This window comes from Oncorhynchus nerka, linkage group LG20 (assembly GCF_034236695.1).
Source record: "Oncorhynchus nerka isolate Pitt River linkage group LG20, Oner_Uvic_2.0, whole genome shotgun sequence".
Lineage (NCBI taxonomy): Eukaryota > Metazoa > Chordata > Actinopteri > Salmoniformes > Salmonidae > Oncorhynchus > Oncorhynchus nerka.
In genome coordinates, this window is record NC_088415.1 from 88,990,035 (window position 1) to 89,015,133 (window position 25,099).

Here is a 25,099-nt window from a genome sequence, read left to right on the forward strand (position 1 = left end):
AATGTCTACTGAGCACTGAGCGTATACCAAGCTTTTTATTTTCAAAGCCTTTTACATTTAATTCAGCTCGTCATGCAAATTTTGCTTTTAGCAAACCGCAGAAACAACTTTGAAGGCTAATACCCCAAATATATAAAATCCTCAAAAGTTGTTACTAGAAACCTGCACCGCTATGTCAATAGAGGTCGATGCTTATAAATTAGATGTATAATGTTATGAAATCCGACTTTAATGTTGATATGTCCAAGAAATAACCCACTGAACAATTAATAACATGAATTATCATATTTCTATTGGTAAAATGTATTTTATATTACAAGGAAGTGGAATTTCATCACCAAAGCAATCACTCTTGGCAGTGTGGGTGGACTCCCTACTTAATTAAGGTACTGTTCTTTCACACACTGGACCCATAAAGCTAGAAAGAGTTGGCAGCTTTTGGCAGACAAGATGGCCTACCTGTGGCTGCTCTGAGGCCCCTCTCAGCATGGCCAGGTGGGTGAGCAGTCTGACCAGGATGAAGGGGGTGAGGGACATGTTTTTGGTGTCCAGGGTGTCTGGGTTGTCCCTCCTCTGAGGGTCTCCCAGGATGTGGCCAGTCCTTGTGAGATCTCCCCTAAGAGGACACGTTCAGTTTTTGCTCGTGACATGAGATCTGGAGCCATGTATCAAACGTATCAGAAAACACTAAGAAAAAAAGGGTTCCAAAGGGGTTCTCGTCTTCATTAGGAACCCTTTTTGGTTCCAGGTAGAACCCTTTTTGGTTCCAGGTTGGACCCTTTTTGGTTCCAGGTTGGACCCTTTTTGGTTCCAGGTTGGACCCTTTGCGGTGGAAAGAGTTGTACATGGAACCAAAAGGGTTCTACCTGGAACCAAAAAGGGTTATTCGAAGAGTTATCCTATGGGGATAGATGAAGAACCATTTTTCTAAGAGTGTGGGAGTGCTAATCTAGGATCAGGTCCCTCCTGTCTTTTGTTTAGTATAATTTTAAAGGCCAAACTGATCTTAGATCAGCACTCCTACTCTGATGCTTTGACAGTAATATCAATGTCGGGCCCTTAGAGAGCTGACTTACTGCTGTAGCTCCATCTTCTGGAAACCAGTCAAGGGAACATGGTTCTCCCCTCCAATCTCCGCCTCACACTCTAGACATTTTGCCTTATGGGTGGGTTGACCACACTGCAATAGAGTGGTTAAATCAGTTGGCTGTTTGCTTAGCTAACGAACATAAAATATTAAACTAACGCAATTTTACATGAAGAACTTTGCTTACCTTATCCACAACACAGGGGTGACCATTCGGACAAGCTGTTGAGATTTGAGTCAAAACTGAGCTTATACAGAAATGTTATTGTTTTTGACCCAAAATTATATTATAGCTGAATCTGAAAATAACAATCAATTTCCAACGGTAGATATCCACAACACAGTTACTGTCTATACGCTTCCTGTAGCACGATGTTAACAAATACAATTTCACAGAGGTGTACCTCCGATGATTAACTCAAAGTTCAAGTTACAGTACAAGCGTTTATCAGGTTAGGATTCAAAATGTCTGTACTTACAGTACCAGGAGAGTCCATAATCCACTTTATTCTGAGTTATAAGCCTTTGAGCGACAGCCAGCATGTCCTCAGGCATTGTGGGTAGAAAGGCACTCTGTTGGGGTAGACATAAGCAGATAAAAGACAACTCCCACAGTCAACAAGGAGAAAGTCAATGTAAGATATTGACAGGTGCTGATGAGAATCATACCAGCATATTGTTGGGAGACAGGCCAAGCTGCTGTAGAGGTGTGAGCAGCCCTTCTGTCCCAGTGAGCAGCACAGCAGACATGTGGACAGCCAGCTCTATAAGGGTGTGCTCCATACTGGACCGGTCCGCCAGGACACTCAGTCCTCCCATCCTGTTGTGAACCAATTCTTTGGCAAAGTCCCTCACTTCCCTGCGATGTAGGTACCTTGATCCCTCGATGAAGTCCTCAAGTGCTTTGCATTGCTGGAGGAGTAAAACAAGTCAGACATTTTGGATAAGTGTAATTGGGATTTTCTGAAGTCTACAAATATAAATAGAATTCAAAGTATAACTGTTGTAACTTCAAAATCGGAATAGTTTGCCAACTCTATCGTTAGTTGTGGGATAACAGTTCTCCCTCTGATGTTGAGTTGAAGGAGGTGGTCCAATATGTATAGCTTAGGGGCGGGGTGGAGGCCTGTGTTCCTACCTTAGGGGCAGGGTGGAGGCCTGTGTTCCTACCTTAGGGGCAGGGTGGAGGCCTGTGTTCCTACCTTAGGGGCAGGGTGGAGGCCTGTGTTCCTACCTTAGGGGCAGGGTGGAGGCCTGTGTTCCTACCTTAGGGGCAGGGTGGAGGCCTGTGTTCCTACCTTAGGGGCAGGGTGGAGGCCTGTGTTCCTACCTTAGGGGCAGGGTGGAGGCCTGTGTTCCTACCTTAGGGGCAGGGTGGAGGCCTGTGTTCCTACCTTAGGGGCAGGGTGGAGGCCTGTGTTCCTACCTTAGGGGCAGGGTGGAGGCCTGTGTTCCTACCTTAGGGGCAGGGTGGAGGCCTGTGTTCCTACCTTAGGGGCAGGGTGGAGGCCTGTGTTCCTACCTTAGGGGCAGGGTGGAGGCCTGTGTTCCTACCTTAGGGGCAGGGTGGAGGCCTGTGTTCCTACCTTAGGGGCAGGGTGGAGGCCTGTGTTCCTACCTTAGGGGCAGGGTGGAGGCCTGTGTTCCTACCTTAGGGGCAGGGTGGAGGCCTGTGTTCCTACCTTAGGGGCAGGGTGGAGGCCTGTGTTCCTACCTTAGGGGCAGGGTGGAGGCCTGTGTTCCTACCTTAGGGGCAGGGTGGAGGCCTGTGTTCCTACCTTAGGGGCAGGGTGGAGGCCTGTGTTCCTACCTTAGGGGCAGGGTGGAGGCCTGTGTTCCTACCTTAGGGGCAGGGTGGAGGCCTGTGTTCCTACCTTAGGGGCAGGGTGGAGGCCTGTGTTCCTACCTTAGGGGCAGGGTGGAGGCCTGTGTTCCTACCTTAGGGGCAGGGTGGAGGCCTGTGTTCCTACCTTAGGGGCGGGTAGAGGCCTGTGTTCCTACCTTAGGGGCGGGTAGAGGCCTGTGTTCCTACCTTAGGGGCGGGTAGAGGCCTGTGTTCCTACCTTAGGGGCGGGTGGAGGCCTGTGTTCCTACCTTAGGGGCGGGTGGAGGCCTGTGTTCCTACCTTAGGGGCGGGTGGAGGCCTGTGTTCCTACCTTAGGGGCGGGGTGGAGGCCTGTGTTCCTACCTTAGGGGTGGGGTGGAGGCCTGTGTTCCTACCTTAGGGGTGGGGTGGAGGCCTGTGTTGGCTGCTCGGTACAGACTGGTGACTTCTCTGAAAAGAGCCAGCAGGATATACAAGGTCCGCCTCCTTGCAGGTGCAGTACATCTCTACAACAAAACAACACACAAAGCTGAGGACAAATTCACCAAACATAAAATCTTAGGTTAGAAATAGTTTTAATAAAACTAATGCACACACACACACATTTTAATAAAACTAATACACACACACACATTACATACAGTGGTATTAAGTTTAGTGGAGTTAAACTAATACCTGACAGGTATCCTCAATCTCCTGCACACTGTCCTCTAGTACTGCTTTGGCAACAGCCTCGCGGATAACCTGGTAGTCGTCTCCATAGACGAGATACTGGTCCATCTGGCCAACATCTTCATTCTGCATGCAAGACGATGGAAGAGACCTTGATATCTATAACATCATCTTTCACAGTACTAGCTAGGAAATACACATCGTTGTATCTAACCCACTCAGGTCCCACTTTAGAAACGTGTTTGTAAACACTAGAGGACAGAAAACAGGATCAATGGGGGATTTTATGTGGTTGTATGAAGCATTTCATGAAACCCTGTGATGTACCTGTTGCTGCACCTCTTCAGGAAAAAGCCACCTGTACGTCTCTGTGTCCCTCAGCATTCTCTGGACATACTCTACACCCTGCTGGCTGCTGATGTTGCGGATCAGGTAAACCCTGTACCAGTCGTTCTTACTCTCCTTACACAGGCTCCTAACAGCACACAGGAACTCCTCGACCGCATCCTGACGATTTTCACATTCCCCTGCACACAATGTGAGGAACCGAGGACAGATCTTAGATCAGTCAATCAAAGTGATTGCAAGTAATCCTTATAAAACATTCTGTCTAATTTTTTTTTTTTTACTATAATTAATTCACACCAACAAGCACAATTTGTAAAGCAACAAGGATCAGAATTCGTGACGCCATATTGACTGAGTGTTTTTACCAGACTGTGTGCTATGGAGCAAGTGTGCAGCCGTGTCCAGGCATAGACGGACCCTCGCGATCTGTTGCAGGTACTCTATTGTGACAGTCTCAGCCGACGCAGTGACAGAGTCCAGGAAGTGACTCAAGAACTCAGTCTCTTTCTGCAGGTAGGCCTGCTGGTCTGCAGGCTTCTGGCATTCATGTGGCTTTCTGTCGAACATAGAGTCCTGCAGAAAAAACGTTTTAAACATCTATTCTATTTATTTAACCAGAAAGTTCCGTTGAGGTTAGAAGACCTCTTTTACAAATAGAATAGTGATAGCACTCCATTGATATAGGGTGAAATCCTGTCAGATCCTACCTCAAGGCAGTTGATGTAGAGCGCATAAAGTTCATTTTTATCCTCAGCCTCTAGAATGTTGCTCTCTTCTATCAATGTCAAATACTGCTGCAGATATTCTTTGACTTCATCAAAGCTAAAAACACACAACAACAAAAAAAAATGTTCATTTTCAGTCAAATGTTTGATAACATCTGAAACAAACTGATATACGTTGCTGGTTACAGCAGCATTGCAGTGATACACTACATGATGAAAAGTATGTGGACACCTGCTCGTCAAACATCTCATTCCAAAATCATGGGCATTAATATGGAGTTGGTCCCCCCTTTGCTGCTATAACAGCCTCCACTCTTCTGGGAAGGATTTCCACAAAATGTTGGAACATTGCTGCGGGGACTTGCTTCCATTCAGCCACAAGAGCATGGAGCATGATGTTGGGCAATTAGGCTTGGCTAATTAGGCATTCAAATTCATCCCAAAGGTGTTCGATGGGGTTGAGGTCAGGGCTCTGTGCAGGCCAGTCAAGTTCTTCCACACCGATAGACAAATAATTTATGTATGGACATCGTTTTGTGCACAGGGGCATAGTCATGCTGAAACAGGAAAGGGCCTTCCCCAAACTGTTGCCACAAAGTTGGAAGCACAGAATCGTCTATAATGTCATTGTATGCTATAGCGTTACTATTTCCCTTCACTGGAACTAAGGAGCCAAGCCCGAACCATGAAAAACAGCCCCAGACCATTATTCCGCTTCCACCAAACATTAGTCGGCACTAAACATTGGGGCAGGTAGCGTTCTCTTGGCATCCGCCAAACCCAGATTCGTCGGTCAGACTGCCAGATGATGAAGCATGATTCATCACTCCAGAGAACACGTTTCCACTGCTCCAGAGTCCAAGCTTTACACCACTCCAGCCGACGCTTGGCATTGCGCATGGTGATCGTTAGGCTTGTGTGCGGAATGCTCGGCCATGGAAACCCATTTCATGAAGCTCCCGACAAACAGTCCTTGTGCTGACGTTGCTTCCAGAGGCAGTTTGGAACTCGGTAGTGGAGTGTTGCAAACAAGGACAGACCATTTTTACGCGCTTCAGCACTCAACGGTCCCGTTCTGTGAGCTTTTGTGGCCTACCACTTCGCAGCTGAGCCATTGTTGCTCCTAGACGTTTCCACTACACAATGATAGCACTTACAGTTGACCGGGGCAGCTCCAGCAAGGAAAACATTATACGAACTCAATTGTTGGAAAGGTGGCATCCTATGACGGTGTCACGTTGAAAGTCACTGAGCTCTTCAGTAAGGCCATTCTACTGACAATGTTTGTCTATGGAGATCGCATTGCTGTGTGCTCGATTTTATACACCTGTCAGCAACGGTGTGGCTGAAATAGCCAAATACACTCATTTGAAGGGGTGTCCACATACTTTTGTGTAAATATATAGTGTATGAACAACACTTTATTTTCTGGTTCACTCACGTGTACTTGAGCAGAAGCTTCAGTATCACTGATCGCACCACAGGATTCTTGTCCATAGACTCATCAAATGGTGAGAAATCTTTGGTGTGTATCTGACTTTGTGCTGGAACAAATATAATATAAAATCAGAACAAAGATTAAAAACATTTTACTGAGCCACAATCTTCCCTCCGGTCTGTTTAAATGCTTAAAATGTCAAAAAGAATACAAGGAACAAACGGAATCTAAACTCTATATTTTTGACTAGTGTGTTTGCGTGTTATTTGCATGTGTGTGTTGAGGGTACCTCTGATGAGTGGGATGGGTTCTGTCTCGACCATGAGGAAGGACAACAGGTGCAGGATGACACCTTTTGATGGGGGGATGTTGTCCTTGAAGCACACAGTAGTGACCAGGTCTATGAAAAACGCATTGCAACTCTGCCTGAACTGGGCGTTTAGGGTGATGCAAGCTCTGCAAAACCATAATAGACAGATTTAGACAGATACGACGGTTACAGGGAAAGACATGTCCTTTATCATTGGCTATCCAGTTTTTTTTGTTTTTTTTTAAAGGGTAAAACACACCCACCTTATGTCCTCTGACACTTTGACCTGGAAGTCATCTGGGAGTTCGTGTTTGCACATGGGGCAGTACATTTGGCCTGTGCTGAGACATCCTCTGACACAGGTCAGACAGAAGATGTGGTGACAGGGTAGATCCACCGGGTCTTGTGGTTCCCCCATGCACACACGGCACTGGAAACCAAACCTAAGGAAAAAAAAATAGCTGGCGTCATTAAACAGCAAATTCTGTATAAAGCTTATCAGCCACAGCGAATAATGTAGACATATAATATGAATAGCTTTTTACACTAAATAAATTATATCAAATAGACTTACTTGCAAATCAGATCACTTGCTTTCTGCTTGCAAGTCTTCAGTATTGTAATGATGGCCGCAAATGGTTCCTCCGACTTTACGTCTGAGTTTTTTACCAGAATCTGCCACACGAGATAATTAGTAGTCACATATTAGTTAAAATGACATCCAACCAATTGAGTTGATTTCAGTTTTTTTGTTAAAAAAAAAAAATGTAAATTACACAGTTGTTGCCCATTACTCCCATTGGTTTTTAGCTAGTGGTGACAAAAGTTAGCTGAAGTTCCAGGGTTAGGAACAGTTTAAACATTCACTTGTAAAATACTGAATTTATCCTTTAAGCACAACGTTCAATGTAATGAGAAAATTGCAATACGTTAAAATAGTTCAAGAGCTCAGGTTCACATATACATAGTTTAAGTGATGGGTGCTAAACCTGAAATATGGGATGGAAATAAGTATAAATAAAGCACCAAATGTAAATCGGTGGCATGTTGACTTAAATAACAAAAAATCTATTATGTGAACTCACTTTGCCTAAGGTATGAGTGTGATCAAGGACCAGAGACTTGAGCGCCCTCTCCTCAGACTCAAAGCCTAGCAGCATGTGTTCCACAAACAGAAAGACGATGCGGATACGGTTCCAATGATTACTAGAAACACAAAACAAACAAGGACAAATCTTTACTTATTCTGGAAGAATTAATGGACAGCCCAGAAAGTTAATTCAGACAAACAATTAATTACTTACTTACTTATTTATATATATATATATATATATATATTTATATTTGTTTGACTATTTTCTACATTGTATCAAAACACAAAAACACAGACATCAAAACTACGAAACAACACATATGGAATCATGTAGTAACCAAAAAAAGTGAAAATTCAAAATATATAGATTCTTCAAAGTAGCCACCCTTTGCCTTGATGAAAGCTTTGCATACTCTTGGTATTCTCTCAACCAACTTAATGAGGTAGTCACCTGGAATGCATTTCATTTAACATGTGTGCCTTGTTAAAAGTTAATTTGTGTAATTTCTTTCTTTCTTAATGCGTTTGAGCCAACCAGTTGTGTTGTGACAAGGTAGGGGTGGTATACAGAAGATAGCACTATCTGGTAAAAGACCAAGTCCATATTATGGCAAGAACAGCTCAAATAAGCAAAGAGAAGCGAGAGTCCAGCATTACTTTAAGACATTAAGGTTTCTTCAAGTGCAGTCGCAAAAACCATCAAGCGCTATGATGAAACTGGCTCTCATGAGGACCGCCACAGGAAAGGAAGACCCAGAGTTACCTCGTTACAGAGGATACGCTCATTATAGTTAACCACACTTCAATTGCAGCCCAAATAAATGCTTCACAGAGTTCAAGAGACACATCTCAACATCAACTGTTCAGAGGATACAGCGTGAATTAGGCCTTTATGGTTGAATTGCTGCAAAGAAACCACTACTAAAAGACACCAACAAGATGAAGAGACTTGCTTAGACCAAGAAACATGAGCAATGTTCATTAGACAGGTGGAAATCTGTCCTTGTCTTTGTTTGACGCAGAGTAGGTGAACAGATGATCTCCGGGTGTATGCTTCCCACCGTGAAGCATGGAGGAGGAGGTGTGAAGGTGCATTGCTGGTAACACTGTCAGTGATTTATTTAGAATTCAAGGCACACTTAACCAGCATGGCTACCACAGCATTCTGCAGCAATATGCCATCCCATTTGGTTTGCACTATAATTTGTTTTTCAACATGACAATGAACCAACACACCTCCAGGCTGTGTAAGGGTTATTTGACCAAGAAGGAGAGTGATGGAGTACTTTATCAAATGACTTGGCCTCCACAATCACCCGACCTCAACCCAATTGAGATGGTTTGGGATGAGTTGGACCGCAGAGTGAAGGAAAAGCAGCCAACAAGTGCTCAGCATATATGGGAACTCCTTCAAGATTGTTGGAAAAGCATTCCAGGTGAAGCTGGTTGAGAGAATGCCAAGAGTGTGCAAAGCTGTCATCGAGGCAAAGGGTGGCTACTTTGAAGAATCTAAAATATATTTTGATTTGTTTAACACTCATTTGGTTACTACATGATTCCATATGTGTTATTTCACAGTTTTTATACTACAATGTAGAAAACAGTAAAAAGAAATGAAACCCTTCAATGAGTAGGTGTCCAAATTTTTGACTGATACTGTATATTTTTTATTGCTTTTTGAATATCATGGATATGCTTGCTTTACTACTTCATTCCAACATGTGTGGATGGACTAGCACCTTGAATTCAGAACTTTATACAGTGAAGGTCTTCACCTCTTTCGCAATGCATATTGACTTTCTTATAAACAAAATGGAATAAAGTCAAATGGCCCTCTGTAGTCTTTCAAAGAGACATTTCCCTCACCAGATGTAGTCAAACAGTTCCCGGCTCCTCTCTCCATACTGCTTCAGGCTTCTCTGGGAGCAGACCAGCTCCATAGACCCCTTCAGTCTTTTCACCTGCTTCAGCCAGTCCTGGCACTGGGCATCAGAGTCCAATGCAGGGGGTTCCAGGAGCTCAACACAGGCAACTGCTGCATAGACATCCATAACCTGTGGGGGCAGGGTAGCCTAGTGGTTAGAGCGATGGACTAGCAACCGGAAGGTTTCAAGCGCCATGTTGGCAGTACAGTGAAGATGGAAAGCACTAGACATTTTGGTGGACCACGGTGCTCTTCATATAATTAATTAAAATTGCTTTATTTGTATGGCATGTTCAATAGAAACAAGGTTTTAAAAATCTGACGCGTTTCGGCTGCAAGGCCTTCGTCAGGGAGTACTCCCTTTTTTGACAGTACATACTGTAAATAACCTACTACTATCATACATTCATATATACTGTATGTTCAACTAGTATCATACATTCATATATACTGTATGTTCAACTAGTATCATACATTCATATATACTGTATGTTCAACTAGTATCATACATTCATATATACTGTATGTTCAACTAGTATCATACATTCATATATACTGTATGTTCAACTAGTATCATACATTCAAATATACTGTATGTTCAACTAGTATCATACATTCATATATACTGTATGTTCAACTAGTATCATACATTCATATATACTGTATGTTCAACTAGTATCATACATTCATATATACTCTATACAAACATTTGGAACATAAAAAAACTGATTTCTCAGTACTAAATGTGGCTGTATGTTCAACTAGTATCATGGGCTGTTTCATATATACTCTATACAAACATTTGGAACATAAAAAAACTGATTTCTCAGTACTAAATGTGGCAGTGTGTGGAAAATATATGCACTTAGCATCTCTGGGCTGTCCTTCACTAGTGTGATTCTTACCATCTCTGGGCTGTCCTTCACTAGTGTGATTCTTACCATCTCTGGGCTGTCCTTCACTAGTGTGATTCTTACCATCTCTGGGCTGTCCTTCACTAGTGTGATTCTTACCATCTCTGGGCTGTCCTTCACTAGTGTGATTCTTACCATCTCTGGGCTGATCTTTACTAGTGTGATTCTTACCATCTCTGGGCTGTCCTTCACTAGTGTGATTCTTACCATCTCTGGGCTGTCCTTCACTAGTGTGATTCTTACCATCTCTGGGCTGTTCTTCACTAGTGTGATTCTTACCATCTCTGGGCTGTCCTTCACTAGTGTGATTCTTGTCTTTCCATCTCTGGGCTGTCCTTCACTAGTGTGATTCTTACCATCTCTGGGCTGTCCTTCACTAGGCTGTCCTTCACTAGTGTGATTCTTACCATCTCTGGGCTGTCCTTCACTAGTGTGATTCTTACCATCTCTGGGCTGTCCTTCACTAGTGTGATTCTTACCATCTTCTGGGTGTGATTCTTACCATCTCTGGGCTGTCCTTCACTAGTGTGATTCTTACCATCTCTGGGCTGTCCTTCACTAGTGTGATTCTTACTGTCCTTCACTAGTGGCTGTCCTTCCTTCACTAGTGTGATTCTTACCATCTCTGGGCTGTCCTTCACTAGTGTGATTCTTACCATCTCTGGGCTGTCCTTCACTAGTGTGATTCTTACCATCTCTGGGCTGTCCTTCACTAGTGTGATTCTTACCATCTCTGGGCTGTCCTTCACTAGTGTGATTCTTACCATCTCTGGGCTGTCCTTCACTAGTGTGATTCTTACCATCTCTGGGCTGTCCTTCACTAGTGTGATTCTTACCATCTCTGGGCTGTGCTTCACTAGTGTGATTCTTACCATCTCTGGGCTGGCTTTCACTAGTGTGATTCTTACCATCTCTGGGCTGTCCTTCACTAGTGTGATTCTTACCATCTCTGGGCTGTCCTTCACTAGTGTGATTCTTACCATCTCTGGGCTGTCCTTCACTAGTGTGATTCTTACCATCTCTGGGCTGTCCTTCACTAGTGTGATTCTTACCATCTCTGGGCTGTGCTTCACTAGTGTGATTCTTACCATCTCTGGGCTGATCTTTACTAGTGTGATTCTTACCATCTCTGGGCTGATCTTTACTAGTTTGATTCTTACCATCTCTGGGCTGATCTTTACTAGTTTGATTCTTACCATCTCTGGGCTGTCCTTCACTAGTGTGATTCATACCATCTCTGGGCTGTCCTTCACTAGTTTGATTCTTACACTGGGCTGTCCTTCACTAGTGTGATTCTTACCATCTCTGGGCTGTGCTTCACTAGTGTGATTCTTACCATCTCTGGGCTGATCTTTACTAGTGTGATTCTTACCATCTCTGGGCTGTCCTTCACTAGTGTGATTCTTACCATCTCTGGGCTGTCCTTCACTAGTGTGATTCTTACCATCTCTGGGCTGTCCTTCACTAGTGTGATTCTTACCATCTCTGGGCTGTCCTTCACTAGTGTGATTCTTACCATCTCTGGGCTGTCCTTCACTAGTGTGATTCTTAGCATCTCTGGGCTGTCCTTCACTAGTGTGATTCTTACACTGGGCTGTCCTTCACTAGTGTGATTCTTACCATCTCTGGGCTGATCTTTACTAGTGTGATTCTTACCATCTCTGGGCTGATCTTTACTAGTTTGATTCTTACCATCTCTGGGCTGTCCTTCACTAGTGTGATTCATACCATCTCTGGGCTGTCCTTCACTAGTTTGATTCTTACACTGGGCTGTCCTTCACTAGTGTGATTCTTACCATCTCTGGGCTGATCTTTACTAGTGTGATTCTTACCATCTCTGGGCTGTCCTTCACTAGTGGGATTCTCTGCAGGTGAGGAACCACCTGTGGTTGCAACGACATTATCCTGGTGAGGTTGTGCAGACGGGTACGGTACATGTTGTAGGCAGTGTGGATCAGGGGCAGGGAGGGAATCTCTTCACTTGGAGCTTTTCGTCTCCTCTGGAGCTCATTCACACAGCAGCTCAGGGCTTCACACAGATGCTGGGAAAAAACATATATTCATTAGGATCACCTAATTGATGGGTAGCCATATTATTATCATATTTGACAGTAAATAGAAAGGACCTTTCTATAAATGGAACCTATTGTTTTACTATTTGTATGTATTGAAAACATGATGATGTTGCAAAGGCATACCTTTAACTCTGCCTCCGAAGCCACTTTCATCGTCATGGCAATGAAGTCCTGCAGGTACCTTTGGAAAAATTCCCTCTGCAGTTTCTCACCCAATGTAGCCAGATACTGACCAAGAGGGATTTTCTCAAAGAACACCTCGACACGTCCTCCCAAGAAAAAAACATTTGTAAAAGATTGAGTTTATACAACTAAATACTGTAAGTAGTCCACATGAGAGATAAGAAATACACCTTTAAGAATAATGTATTACATTTGCATAAGCTATACAATTGTTATCTAAATGTATCGTAAAAAAAATATTTTATTTTTACGTCTGAATTAAGGCATTCAATTATTTACCTCTGGTCTGCCGAGTTTGAATCAATAGTTCGTCCAGGATATCTCTGATCCTCCAGCTAAAGGGCATTGTGCAGCACATGGTCCTCTCAGCTGTGACATGGCTCTGCACCAGGATGGTCTTAGACTCAGAACTGCGGGAAATGGGGAGTTTGTGAGCAGTGACCTGATCTACCTGTTCCACTGAGACACAACACAGGCTACACAAAACCTTACACTGTCATACAAGGACTCCAGGCAGTCCAGTCGGTTTCTTAATCTGGTCTGTGTATCATCACACATAAATCACTCACTTGAGATCAACGTTAGGAATATCAAGCATCTCGTTACTGCCGAATATCTTCAGCCACAGGTTTCGGACTTCCTCCCCACTGTTTCTGTCCAGCAGGAGGTCAAGATTACGGTCCCGGTCAATGACTGAGACCAACTGGGCCAAGAGGGGTGTGACCACTGCTTGGATTCTCTTCCATAGAGTTTGTCTGTGGAACAAATACAGTATGAACTGACTATACTTCTGAACAATGACAAGACAAAATAACCATTTGAAAATGAATGAAATTATCGACTTTCCATATGCAGAGTAGTGCAGTATCATTGATTAACATACGTGAAGGTTCCCCCCTCCTGAAGAGCATCGATGTTGGATGCCTCCGTTAACACCCAGAACTTGGGGGAAGGGATATTTCGCTCACGGTTCTCCAGTAGAGAGTGAAGGCGGCTTCTCAGGGTTGTCAGGAACGTAGCTTTAGGGCACAATACAGAGATCAAGCATATACATTCATGTAAAAGCCAGTTACCTTTAGTTACAGTATTTGTTTTCTGTTACGACCTGAGATAATTGTCCCTCTCAGACGTTCTATATTTGGATTTTGGGCCCATTTATAATGAAAAGTACTATAGTAAATTATGGTATAAATACTATAGTATTCACTGTAGTGTTTTTGCAGATTTGACTGTAGTATACCGCAGTATTTTCAGCTAACTATAGTATAAATTACTGTAGTAAATACTATAGTAATGAATGTAGCATTTTTGTGGATTGTAGTATACTGTAGTATTTGCTGTAGTGCTTTTGCAGACTAATATTCTGTAGTGTTTTTTGCAAATATTACGGTAGTATTTACAATAGTATTTTTGTTTTACTATCTTTGACATAGAGGTGCAGGAGAAATACTAAAAGATTACATTTTCCATAACCTGTAGGTAAGTAGGACTGGGGTCTGAACGAATAGTTCAGAGTTTCTGCTCTTTTGTATAACCTGTAGGTAAGTAGGACTGGGGTCTGAACGGATAGTTCAGAGTTTCTGCTCTTTTGTATAACCTGTAAGGAACACGCAATATGGTCTATACTTGGCATGCAGGTTTCCAACTTATGGGTGGCACAAATTGGGATATGGGGAGGGGAATGGGCAGGGTAATATGCTAATTAAATACAGTAGTATTTACTATAGATTTTTTTTTTAAAGTGTTGTGTTTTTGCAGACATTACTGTACTATTTATTTACTACAGTGTTTGTGTGAAAAATACTGTAGTATTTACTATAGTTTTCTACAGTATACTACAACATTCGATAGTTAGTACTACACATGACCGAGGGATACTACAGTGTGCAGTACAGTTATTCTACATTATACTACAGCATTGTTGAATACTTGTTTCTGATTGGCTAGAAGGGCATTCTAGAACGGACAGTTATAAAATATACATGCAGAGACCGTACTTGCTACAAAGTTACAGAAAGCTAAACCAACCACCACACAAACCAAAATAGGATACATTGTAAACACAGGTCCAACAAGGAAAAACTCAGCTAGTTAGCTACTTTTTTTGGAGCATCTGATGACCAAACATGATGAGTGATGAACATTAATTTATCTCGTCCCTACTCTTGAGTCATGCAAGTGGTGCTATGCTGTCAAATCCTCCCATGTTTCTAGTTTTCTAGTTTAGTGGTGCTATGCTGTCAAATCCTCCCATGTTTCTAGTTTAGTGGTGCTATGCTGTCAAATCCTCCCATGTTTCTAGTTTAGTGGTGCTATGCTGTCGAATCCTCCCAAGTTTCTAGTTTAGTGGTGCTATGCTGTCAAATCCTCCCATGTTTCTAGTTTAGTGGTGCTATGCTGTCAAATCCTCTCATGTTTCTAGTTTAGTGGTGCTATGCTGTCAAATCCTCCCATGTTTCTAGTTTAGTGGTGCTATGCTGTCAAATCCTCTCATGTTTCTAGTTTAGTGGTGCTATGCTGTCAAATCCTCTCATGTTTCTAGTTTAGTTTAATGGTGCTATGCTGTCAAATCCTCTCATGTTTCTAGTTTAGTTTAGTGGTGCTATGCTGTCAAATCCTCTCATGTTTCTAGTTTAGTTTAGTGGTGCTATGCTGGCAAATCCTCTCATGTTTCTAGTTTAGTGGTGCTATGCTTTCAAATCCTCTAGTTTGACCAGCTGTTTTCAGCTATTTATATTTTTTTATTTACAGGTTCAACAAATGATTTAGCTAGGTTCTAGCCTAGTGTTTGATATGTAATGCAATCTCCTTGTAAAGAACAGTGTCAAGTGTCCAGACAAGAAGGCAAACATTCCAGGCATCATCAGATCGTTATGGATGTATCCAAATGAATGTCAACAGAAAACAGCTTAAACAAACGCAAACGCAGCTACTTCGCTGTTATTCTGGCTGCAGAGTTCGTAACTGTGTTAGCCGTAGCTATTTGGCTAGTTAGCAAAAAAAAAAGGATAAGAACGTTGCCAGTGAAAATATAGAAGAAACGCACATAGAACCATCAATATCAAACTAATCGAACAAACGACTGGGTCGCATCGCTAAGCAACCAAAAGATGAGAAAGTACAAATTTGTTTTTATAAACATTTAAATATCAACTTTTTTTTGTTCTACCGTTAAATGTGTGCTTTAATATTCTTTTCTTTGGCAACTGTGGTATTAGCGGGATAAACGCTTCCCTTCTGTGCATTACATTGGAAAAACGAACTCCGCAAGAGAACTCGGCTCTGCCTTGTGCCGCTGCCTTGTGCCGCTGCCTCGTCCATTATTTCCAAGGTAATGTACAGAACGTCGGCGTTTATCCCTTACACATAATACAACATTCTATAGTAAGCACTACACGATCGAGGGATACTACAGTGTGTAGTGTACTGTTCTAGTTTATTACAGAATTCTATAGCAAGTACTGTAATATTTTATAGTGAACTGTAGTATTTTTTTTTTCAAGTGAGAAGTTTCTAGGTCTTGTCTTTAATCACTGCAACTACAGTAACACACTGGAAATATTGTGGTTCCGTTACCTTTCATGCCCTCGTTATCACTGAAATTACAGTAAAACACTGGAAATATTGTGGGCTATTAACCTTTCATGTCCTCGTTATCACTGAAATTACAGTAACAAACTGGAAATATTGTGGTTCCGTAACCTTTCATGTCCTCGTTATCACTGAAATTACGGTAAAACACTGGAAATATTGTGGGTTATTAACCTTTCATGTCCTCGTTATCACTGAAATTACAGTAACAAACTGGAAATATTGTGGTTCCGTAACCTTTCATGTCCTCGTTATCACTGAAATTACAGTAAAACACTGGAAATATTGTGGGTTATTAACCTTTCATGTCCTCGTTATCACTGAAACTACAGTAACACACTGGAAATATTGTGGGTTATTAACCTTTCAGGTCCTCGCTATCGTCCAGAAGTGTCAGCAGGATCTCAACCCTCCTGGTGCTGAGAGCTCCACTGTCCTCCTGATCTCTGAGCATGCTCACTGCACTCTGCACACAGCTTCGCATCAGATCTGTGGCATCAAACTCAGCCTAAAAACAACAACATGCTCACATGAATAACACACCCTGACCTTGTTAGGTTTACAGAAACCAGAAGCACATGCATATTATAATTAAGAACTGCAATACAAACTTGTATACAATATGTAGTATACAATACTTACAGAGTGCTCTACCCCATGTGCCTCGATGTATGTGTCATCTGTTTGCATTGCTGGAACAAGAAAGAAAACTATGAAAAAACTAATTATCTAGGAATATTTACAGTCAATTCCCAACTATGACATTTGTGCTACTGTGCATAATAACAGTTGGTAAAGCATGGCACTTGCAATGAAAGGGTCATGGGTTCTCTTCCCACTGGGGCTTCCCATATTTAAGTAATTTGGGATATTTATAATTTATAATACAAGTCAAATGTACCCTCGGACGGCTCTTCAATTTTCTCAAAAAGTTGGCTGATGGGTAGCTTTCTCAAGGACTGGACGTCTGATACAAACTCCTTGGATTTTCTAAGGTCGTCAATGTGAACTGATTTCCAGGGTCCTTTGCGAAGAAAAAGAGGATGGAAATTGCATACCGGTAAATATGAAAGAGAAACCGGCATACTGCTCTTGCTAGTTTCGCTGTTCTTTATTAAACTTTACGCATCGGCCTCAAGGCCTTTGTCAAAGCTTGATAAAGAACAGTGACGCTAGCAAGAGCTGTATGCAGCTCTATTTTTTCTTTCACGTTATTCAATTGTTACCGTGCACCTACAAAAAAAGAAAGATCGCTCACATGTGCAAGTGCCTTTTTTTGTATTTTGAATTCCAGTAAATATTGAAAGCATTTCAGAACAGATCATTTCTTTGGTGGGATGCTAGATCATACTATTAAATAAAGCCTGTTGTATAGCTTTTAACACGAACTCACCTCCATGAAATCCAACATAGGAGGTTCCACCTTTAATTCGGGGCAGTTTGGTAACAAAGTAAACAAACACCCTTCCATTGTCACCTTCCTTTGATTTGTTTATTTCATTTATGGATGAATATCTGAGGAGATTCAAAGATCAAACATTTAAATGGAAAAAAAAATACAACAAGTGTCACCTAATACTTCAGTTTAGTTCTCTCCAATGGTTGTGACGACAAATCTAAATGACAATCACTCACTTGGCAGATGCCAGAATGTTCATGCTCTGGGAGTCCTCATCATAGTCTGTTTGGATGATGAGGACTTTGTCGTCAGATGTGGAGTCAAGAAATTGCCTAGAGAGAAGACAGTTATGTTCCTAATCCTGTACCATTCTTATGAATGATCTACAAGGTTAAACACACACGTGATACAATTAGGGTTGCAAAATTCTGGTAACTTTCCCAGAATTCCCAGGTTTTCCAGAAATCCTGATTGGAAAACGCCTGGAATCAGAACGGAATAAGCAGGAAATCCAGGAATCTTCCAACCAGGAATTCTGGAAAATATTTTGGGAAAGTAATTGGAATTGTGCAACCCTATATACTGAGCTTATCTTCAAACTTTTAAGCAGACCTGATTTCTTTGAGGAAGGAATGCTCTGTGTCAAACTGTTGCAGCGAGAGAAGCTTGACGTTGCAAAGCTCTGTGATGTTCTGCAGCTGATGGATATCTGCTGCTGTCAATAGCCGGGAAAATGTTGTGACCTTCAAAAGGAGCAAAATACGATTTATGAGCAATATAAGATGCATTCTATTCAAAAGGTATATTCTTAAAAAAATAAGATTCAAGTGAATTACCTCTGTAAAGTGGTAATGCAACCATTCCTCTTCTTGTGTGTGAGAGGCAATGAAGTCTGCCAGGGAATGATGATTCTGCTCCTCAAAATAGATTTGAGTCAGGGACTCGGTCTCATCAGCAGATAATTTAGTCCCGTCAAGTCGAATGACAGAATCTGGAGTTGCACAGTTCAGCATGATAAGCTTGGCTTCATCCAGGACTCTCCTCTGAGTGTCAGATTCGTCAGACTCAGTTTTCATCTTCTCAGTCACTTGCAGGACCACAGAGGAGCATGTGTCTGAGTGATAGCCAATGAAGACATCATGTGGATTGTAGCGGTCTGTCTTGGACTGCTGACTTTTCAAGGAGACAAAGTGTTTGACCCATTCCTTTAGTTGTTCGACAATCTCCGTCTGGTCCTTCTTGAGAACAGTGTTGATGTCCAGGTAGTGCTTTTCCAGACGGTTTATCAGGGGAATTGGGAACTGCTTGTAGACCACCTCTTTCTCTTCAATGACAATTAGCCGGAAGTTTTTGTGAACTCTGCACTTCACACGATGGGTTCCCAATCCAAGATCGACATACTTCTGGCCCCCAAGTGAAACATAGTACTGGTTGAGAGCGTCGTAGAGACTTTCGTACAGATTCTGAAGGTTCAGAAGCACAACAGTCTGGCCAGTTTCCATGCAGATCTTCACTCGGTTGATATTTCTGCAGATCTGAGTGTACTCTTGATCCTTTGGGAAGCTGGAACCAAAGATGATCTCTGGATGGTTGTGGTCTGAGAAAAATGTCTGCTGGAGAATCTGGAGGGCTGCATAGTTTTTGGTGAGGACAAGGAGATATCGGCACTCCTCATCTTGGTAAATGGAAACAATGTTTTGTTTCACCAGATCAATAGTGCTGATGCCATCCAAATCCGGTTGAATGAATTGGCCGGGCAGCTCTTTGGTGAATATACTCACTGCGTCCACATCATCCCTTCCACTGAAGTTCCTTAGGACTGCTTCAATGATTTTACCTGTACTGGGGCTCTGCTTAGAGGCCTTGGTGATGGCGAACATCATCTTCACCAGACTATAGTAATCTCGTAGACCGAAAAACCCTTTCCCTTTCTTGCAAGTCGTCATATATGCTTGGGAGAAAGGTGTGAAGAGGTGCTTAACCTTCTCCAGAATCATCTTGTCAGATGAGCATATGCCTTTCGCACTCTCAAGTAGCTCATTTTGGTCTGGGTCACCACGGGACACAAAGAGGCCTCTGTTCATCTTGGCAGGGTCCAAGGCCCAATTGGAGATGCCAATGAATCCAACTCTCTTATGAGGCAGTGGCTCGTCATCAATGCAGCCTTCCTCCAGTAAGGGGTGCAGTGTTTTCAGAGGCATTTTTGGGGAGTCCTCTGCCAATCCAATCTCATCTAGCACAACAACAGAGATGTACTCCTCCAAATTCTTGCTCTCTTGGAAGCGGGCACATTGTCTGAATGTGTTGATGATTCCCTCTGGCGTGGAATGAGGGCTGCACTGGAAGGACACCAGGTGAACCTGTTTCAGCCTTTTGTACAGTTCAGAATGTGCAGCTTGGCCCTGCATGGCATCTGCAACCAGAGTTTTAGACAGAGATTTGGAGCTCCCAGGCTTGCCAACCAAAAACAGGGGGATTCGTAACTCGATACAGATCACCATCATGAAGACATTCTCTTTCAAAGCCTTGTTTCTTGCTATTGTCTCTCCCATTGGGACACCGCTTAGGAGAAGGTCCTGCATGACTGAGATTTCCTGCTTCATCTGCTTTGGGGTGACTTGGGGAAGGAATTTGCAGATTGTGGTCTGGTATTCACCTTTTTTTTCTAGACAGGCTTGATAACATACACCAACAGCCATCAACAGTGACCAAACAACTGGATCACTGGCAGGTGAGTGTAGTTGGTCACTCCTGCTCCTTTCCTCCTGGGGTTGTTTCTGGAGGAATGCTTTTAACTCATTCTGAAACAGTGAGTGGTTGTTGTAGAACCACACAAACACTTGCATGCAGCGCTCCACATCCCTGAGACTGACAAAGCTGCATTCGTCTTTCCTCTCTCTCATAAATCCCTGCGATGACGACAGCACATCAGTGATCATCCTGATGGATTCTCTGTTGATTGAATTTGTTTCCACAACTCTCTGTACAATCTGCTGGATGTACATTTTCTCTGTGTGATCACTGAGTTGCCCAAAGTCCCACACCAGAGGAATCATGCTCGGGGGCAACACTTGGACCCTATACACCAGCTGACGAAGAGGGATTGATCCAAGTCTTTCTTCAGTCTCTTCAGCTCGGACCCTGTACCCTAAACCAGCTGCCTCCAGCCTCTTGATCATGTCATCTGTGTGTTTCCTGTAAGGATTGCACGCGGCAATGATTTGCAGGCCAGTTTGGGAGCTGAGTTGTTGTCCTTGCACAGTGTTGTCACATAGGATCTCCTTAATGCTGCTTATTGCTTCAGTGGTATTAGCTTCATCGAAGAAAAGAACAGAATCAAAATCGTGTTTCTCTTTATTGGCAACCGCAATCTTCTCTGCCTCCCGCACCTTGTTGTAGATCATGTCAGATGTAGTTCCACCGTGAACTTTGACGAGTTTCATGTTCTCCGTGGGCGCCCCACTCCTTCTCAACTCGCACAGGAACTTGATGAGCCGTGTCTTCCCACAGCCAGTCTCCCCCATTATGATGACTGGAATGCCACACCTGAACCTCATGTGAATGGCCATCATCTTAAGTATGTTGTCGGTGGTGAGCTCATACGTTTCATCAGGGTCTGTTGGCCACTTGTTCCCCAGCACACTACATAGACGCTCAATCTTATCTGCTCGAGAAAGTTGGTCAAAGTCGATGTTAAAGGGAACTCTTTGATGTCTGAGGCCATTGTACAGGTTTTTGGTCATAATGTTTCTCTTGATTACCGCATTTGTTGACGGATTGATGGCGTCAACCCCATTTTGCTCGTTCAGCCGTAGGTGAAATCCAATGAAGGTCATGGACACATGGTCATCATTGAAGAAGATGTATGGATGCGGTTCTGATTCCCATCTCTTCCTGATGAGGAACGGGGCTAGATCTCTTTCGTCGAGTCCAGTGTCCATCGGCTGCCTCCCATGGCTCTGGTCAGCGATGCAGAGAGACGGAGTGGCAAAGTCCTTGGCCATCAAGATCATGAAGTCAACCACAAAGTTTCTGAATCCCCTAAGAGTGTCTCCAACAAACTCAAAGTTGCAGAAATCCGATGTCTCACAGTCTAGCAACTGAAGATTGAGAAATCCAGCAAAGTTCTTCAACTCTGCCCAGGATGGATCAATTATACCACAGTAGATGAAGAGCATTTGAAGACACTCTGCATGAGTTCCTTCAACTCTTTGGTAATTGAAGCTGTCGAGATTTTCACCCCTATGGAACCGTGTTAGATACTGGTATGGTCTTTGAAAGGTCTCGCTCCTAAAACAGTGGTCATCCATGAGTGGGTCCTCAGTGTCCAGTACTGGATCGTCTCCAATTCTCGCTTCCAACCCCATAACCTCTTTTGGTGGACGGCAGAAGACCTTAGGAAAGACCTCAAAGAGAGGAAAGTGTCCCTTTGGATCCTAAACAGACAAATACATGTCATATTAAGTATTTTGACAAACACTACCTCCATGACTAAAATGGGTTGTCTAACAGAAAAAAGTATTTAAAGATATATTTATTAAATATTGTTGTATTTTGTTCATTAGTCCACTGTTGATATGATCCCAAAAAAGTGTGCATGTCAACAAGATAAAAGTATTTTTTTGGACAAAGCAAAAAGTGTGATGATGAAAAATGCATCATATGAAGCTAAATGCAATGCTAACCGTAAATCACTGTAGCCTAGTAAACAAAGTCAAATCTTGGGTTGCTGACTCCACCCCACAGACTACTTTTAAGGTAAAGAAAAGGGTATGTTTTTTCATGTGAAAAGGTCTATCCCCCTTTAATAATATATATATACATACATACATACATACATACATATATATATATATATATATACAGTGCCATGCGAAAGTATTCGCCCCCCTTGAACTTTGCGACCTTTTGCCACATTTCAGGCTTCAAACATAAAGATATAAAACTGTATTTTTTTGTGAAGAATCAACAACAAGTGGGACACAATCATGAAGTGGAACGACATTTATTGGATATTTCAAACTTTTTTAACAAATCAAAAACTTAAAAATTGGGCGTGCAAAATTATTCAAGGGGGTCGAATACTTTCGCAAGGCACTGTATATATATATATATATATATATAGTTATCCTAGTAAAGAATGTAGTAAAGAAACCTTTTCCTGCTCATAGTTGGTTAAAATTACATGATGCACACTAGATGATGTCATCAGTGTTTTCAGATAATGACATCGGAGAACACTGATCTTCCTCTTATCTTTTTAACACGCTAACACGCTAATTGAACACGCTAGCAGCTAGCCACCGGTCTGCGTTTGGTAGGGCTATTTAACAGTATACTTCAAACAGTTTCACGTGACATGACCAAAATTAAAAAAGATTGACACTTACAGATCTTGAAGCATGTCTGAGCGGTTCATTGGTGGATTGTAGTGTCTCAATCACATACAAGTGCTTGTTGCTGCATTTCCACATCAGTCCGTCGGAATCCGTCAGGTAACGCAGGAAGAACAGTTTGAATAGAAATTCATGCAGGCCTTTCTGTACCTGGAGCACATCAAAAGCACGAATGTAAAATCTCCTGTCACAGAAAAACATCAACTATTTTCAATATCTTATTAATACTAGGAATATTTACCGAGGATGTGACATCAAAATGAAAGACTTTGTGTTCCTTGCTCTCTGGCGTTTCAAACAAGGACTGAAGAATGATATGCTCATCGACCTCGGGCTCAATTAAGCGAATGCATTTACGGAATGTGGTTCCCATTGTCACAGTCCCCTCCAGTTTTTCATACAACCTCTGTATGTACAGAGATTTTCCTACAAATAAATAACACATTTGATTCAGCTCTACAAAGTCCTAGGTCAAATGTATGGGCTTTGAATCATTTCTATTTGAATAACTCATATGTGTTGAGAGTATAAACTATTAGTATTCCTGAAACTCAAGGCTTGCAACTGAAATTAAAAACGCACGTTTAAAAAAATAAAAAACATTCATAATATTAAATATAGCAGGGTTACATTTGAAAGCCCATGTTTGGCTCTGTGGGACTATACGAAGTGAAACACATTCCGTATGGTGCGACTTACCAACTCCAGCCCTCTGGGAAGACACAATCCCAACAAAGTGTCGACCTTTGAACACAGATGCCGCACTGGTCTGGTGTGAGGGGACAGTGTAATGCCTGGACAGGTATCTCTGAATCCTCTCAAGAGACTCCTGTGGCACCATGTTCCGTTTGAACTGATTGAAGGCAGTGGGGATGTAGGTGTGCTCCCTCTCTGCGCTGCAGATGATCACCAGCCTGTAGTTGCTCCTGGAATATGAACTCAGTTTCTGAAATAACTTCTCCACTGCGTAGCTCACCTCATAGCTCAGCTGGTCTGCGAAGAGCAGGGTATAGATCTTCTCACCCAAGTAGCCTAGTGTGAGACATCGCCGGAAGAAAAGCTCCACCTGCTCATAGGACGTGGCAGGGGTACACAGGAGGACTTCATCATAGGTGGGCAGCTGCTCATAGTCACTGGTCATATACAAGCAGATGCTTGAAGTCAAGATTTCATCTTGTGGGCAGATTATGAGATTAGGTTGACAATTGAAGAGGCCTTTTGGGAGCTTTCTCCGGACTGTATTCTCACTTGGTTCTAAAAGCATGGGTTCTTCATCATCTTCTTCCTGGTTCTCTTTGTTGGCCAACATCTCTAGCAATCTACCAAAGCTTCTGGTGTCTAAGGAGTCCTGGAGAATGCTCCTCATATCTTTCATGTAAGCATCCCAGACCAGATCCAGTTTTCGTAAACCAACAGCCTGATCCAGAAGGCTCTGCAGAACATCAATGGCACATTTGTCCTCATCAGCAAAAGAAGAATCAAAGTCTCCCAAGTCATTATGAAGGTCAATGAATGTCTGAAATCTGGGGTCTTCATCTTGCTCAGTTTCTGTCATGTTGTTCTGAAAAGTCATCCATGTCTCCCACACATCTGACACGGAACAGTCAGGTTTGATGAAAGAGAGCATCATCAACACCTTTTCATCCAACTTAGTGTTCAAATTCTTCTCTGTCAAAACATTACAAAGGTAGACTATCTGCTCTGCGGTGTAATAGTTGAGGTAATAGTGCTGAGATCTCTGTTTGTCCATGAATCTGTTCCAGTCATCCAAACACACCTCTATCTTCCTGCACAGGTCTGTAAGATGGTCCATTGCATTGCCCTCCACCATTATGTTTTGTAGAATGTTGCCAAGGTTGAATTCCATTACGATACCAGTATCACTTTGAGTATTACAGTGAATCTTGGCCTCCCAACACCTAAAAAGTGGGTTCCCAGCAGCATAAAGATCTACAAAGGCTACAGCTAGCCTCTGGACACTGTCAAAAACCTGAGAAGATAAAGCAAGTTATTGTTTAAAACTTCAGTTTCTGTACATAAAATCATATATTACAAATAAAATATATAATCTCAGTTAAGTTCATTTAAAGATCCTGTGATAGCATGATATTTTCAGTCA

General features: G+C 42.5%; 1 protein-coding gene across 1 annotated transcript in view; it reads right to left on the minus strand.

Annotated features, from left to right (window-relative positions):
- The window catches only part of LOC115101604 (E3 ubiquitin-protein ligase rnf213-alpha-like), a 58,993-nt gene that overhangs the window by 9,853 nt on the left and 24,041 nt on the right, over positions 1–25,099 (minus strand). The window contains 31 exon segments of the mRNA XM_065005959.1: positions 460–616; positions 1,077–1,180; positions 1,275–1,309; positions 1,567–1,660; positions 1,757–1,999; positions 3,308–3,418; positions 3,588–3,710; positions 3,912–4,111; positions 4,298–4,505; positions 4,640–4,754; positions 6,099–6,201; positions 6,385–6,551; positions 6,669–6,848; positions 6,980–7,080; positions 7,491–7,611; positions 9,365–9,552; positions 12,169–12,378; positions 12,535–12,680; positions 12,874–13,004; positions 13,164–13,349; positions 13,478–13,613; positions 16,549–16,693; positions 16,828–16,877; positions 17,087–17,209; positions 17,579–17,700; positions 17,821–17,916; positions 18,197–18,327; positions 18,421–22,020; positions 22,975–23,130; positions 23,222–23,406; positions 23,680–24,970. Coding sequence (XP_064862031.1) covers positions 460–616; positions 1,077–1,180; positions 1,275–1,309; positions 1,567–1,660; positions 1,757–1,999; positions 3,308–3,418; positions 3,588–3,710; positions 3,912–4,111; positions 4,298–4,505; positions 4,640–4,754; positions 6,099–6,201; positions 6,385–6,551; positions 6,669–6,848; positions 6,980–7,080; positions 7,491–7,611; positions 9,365–9,552; positions 12,169–12,378; positions 12,535–12,680; positions 12,874–13,004; positions 13,164–13,349; positions 13,478–13,613; positions 16,549–16,693; positions 16,828–16,877; positions 17,087–17,209; positions 17,579–17,700; positions 17,821–17,916; positions 18,197–18,327; positions 18,421–22,020; positions 22,975–23,130; positions 23,222–23,406; positions 23,680–24,970 — 8,958 coding nt within the window.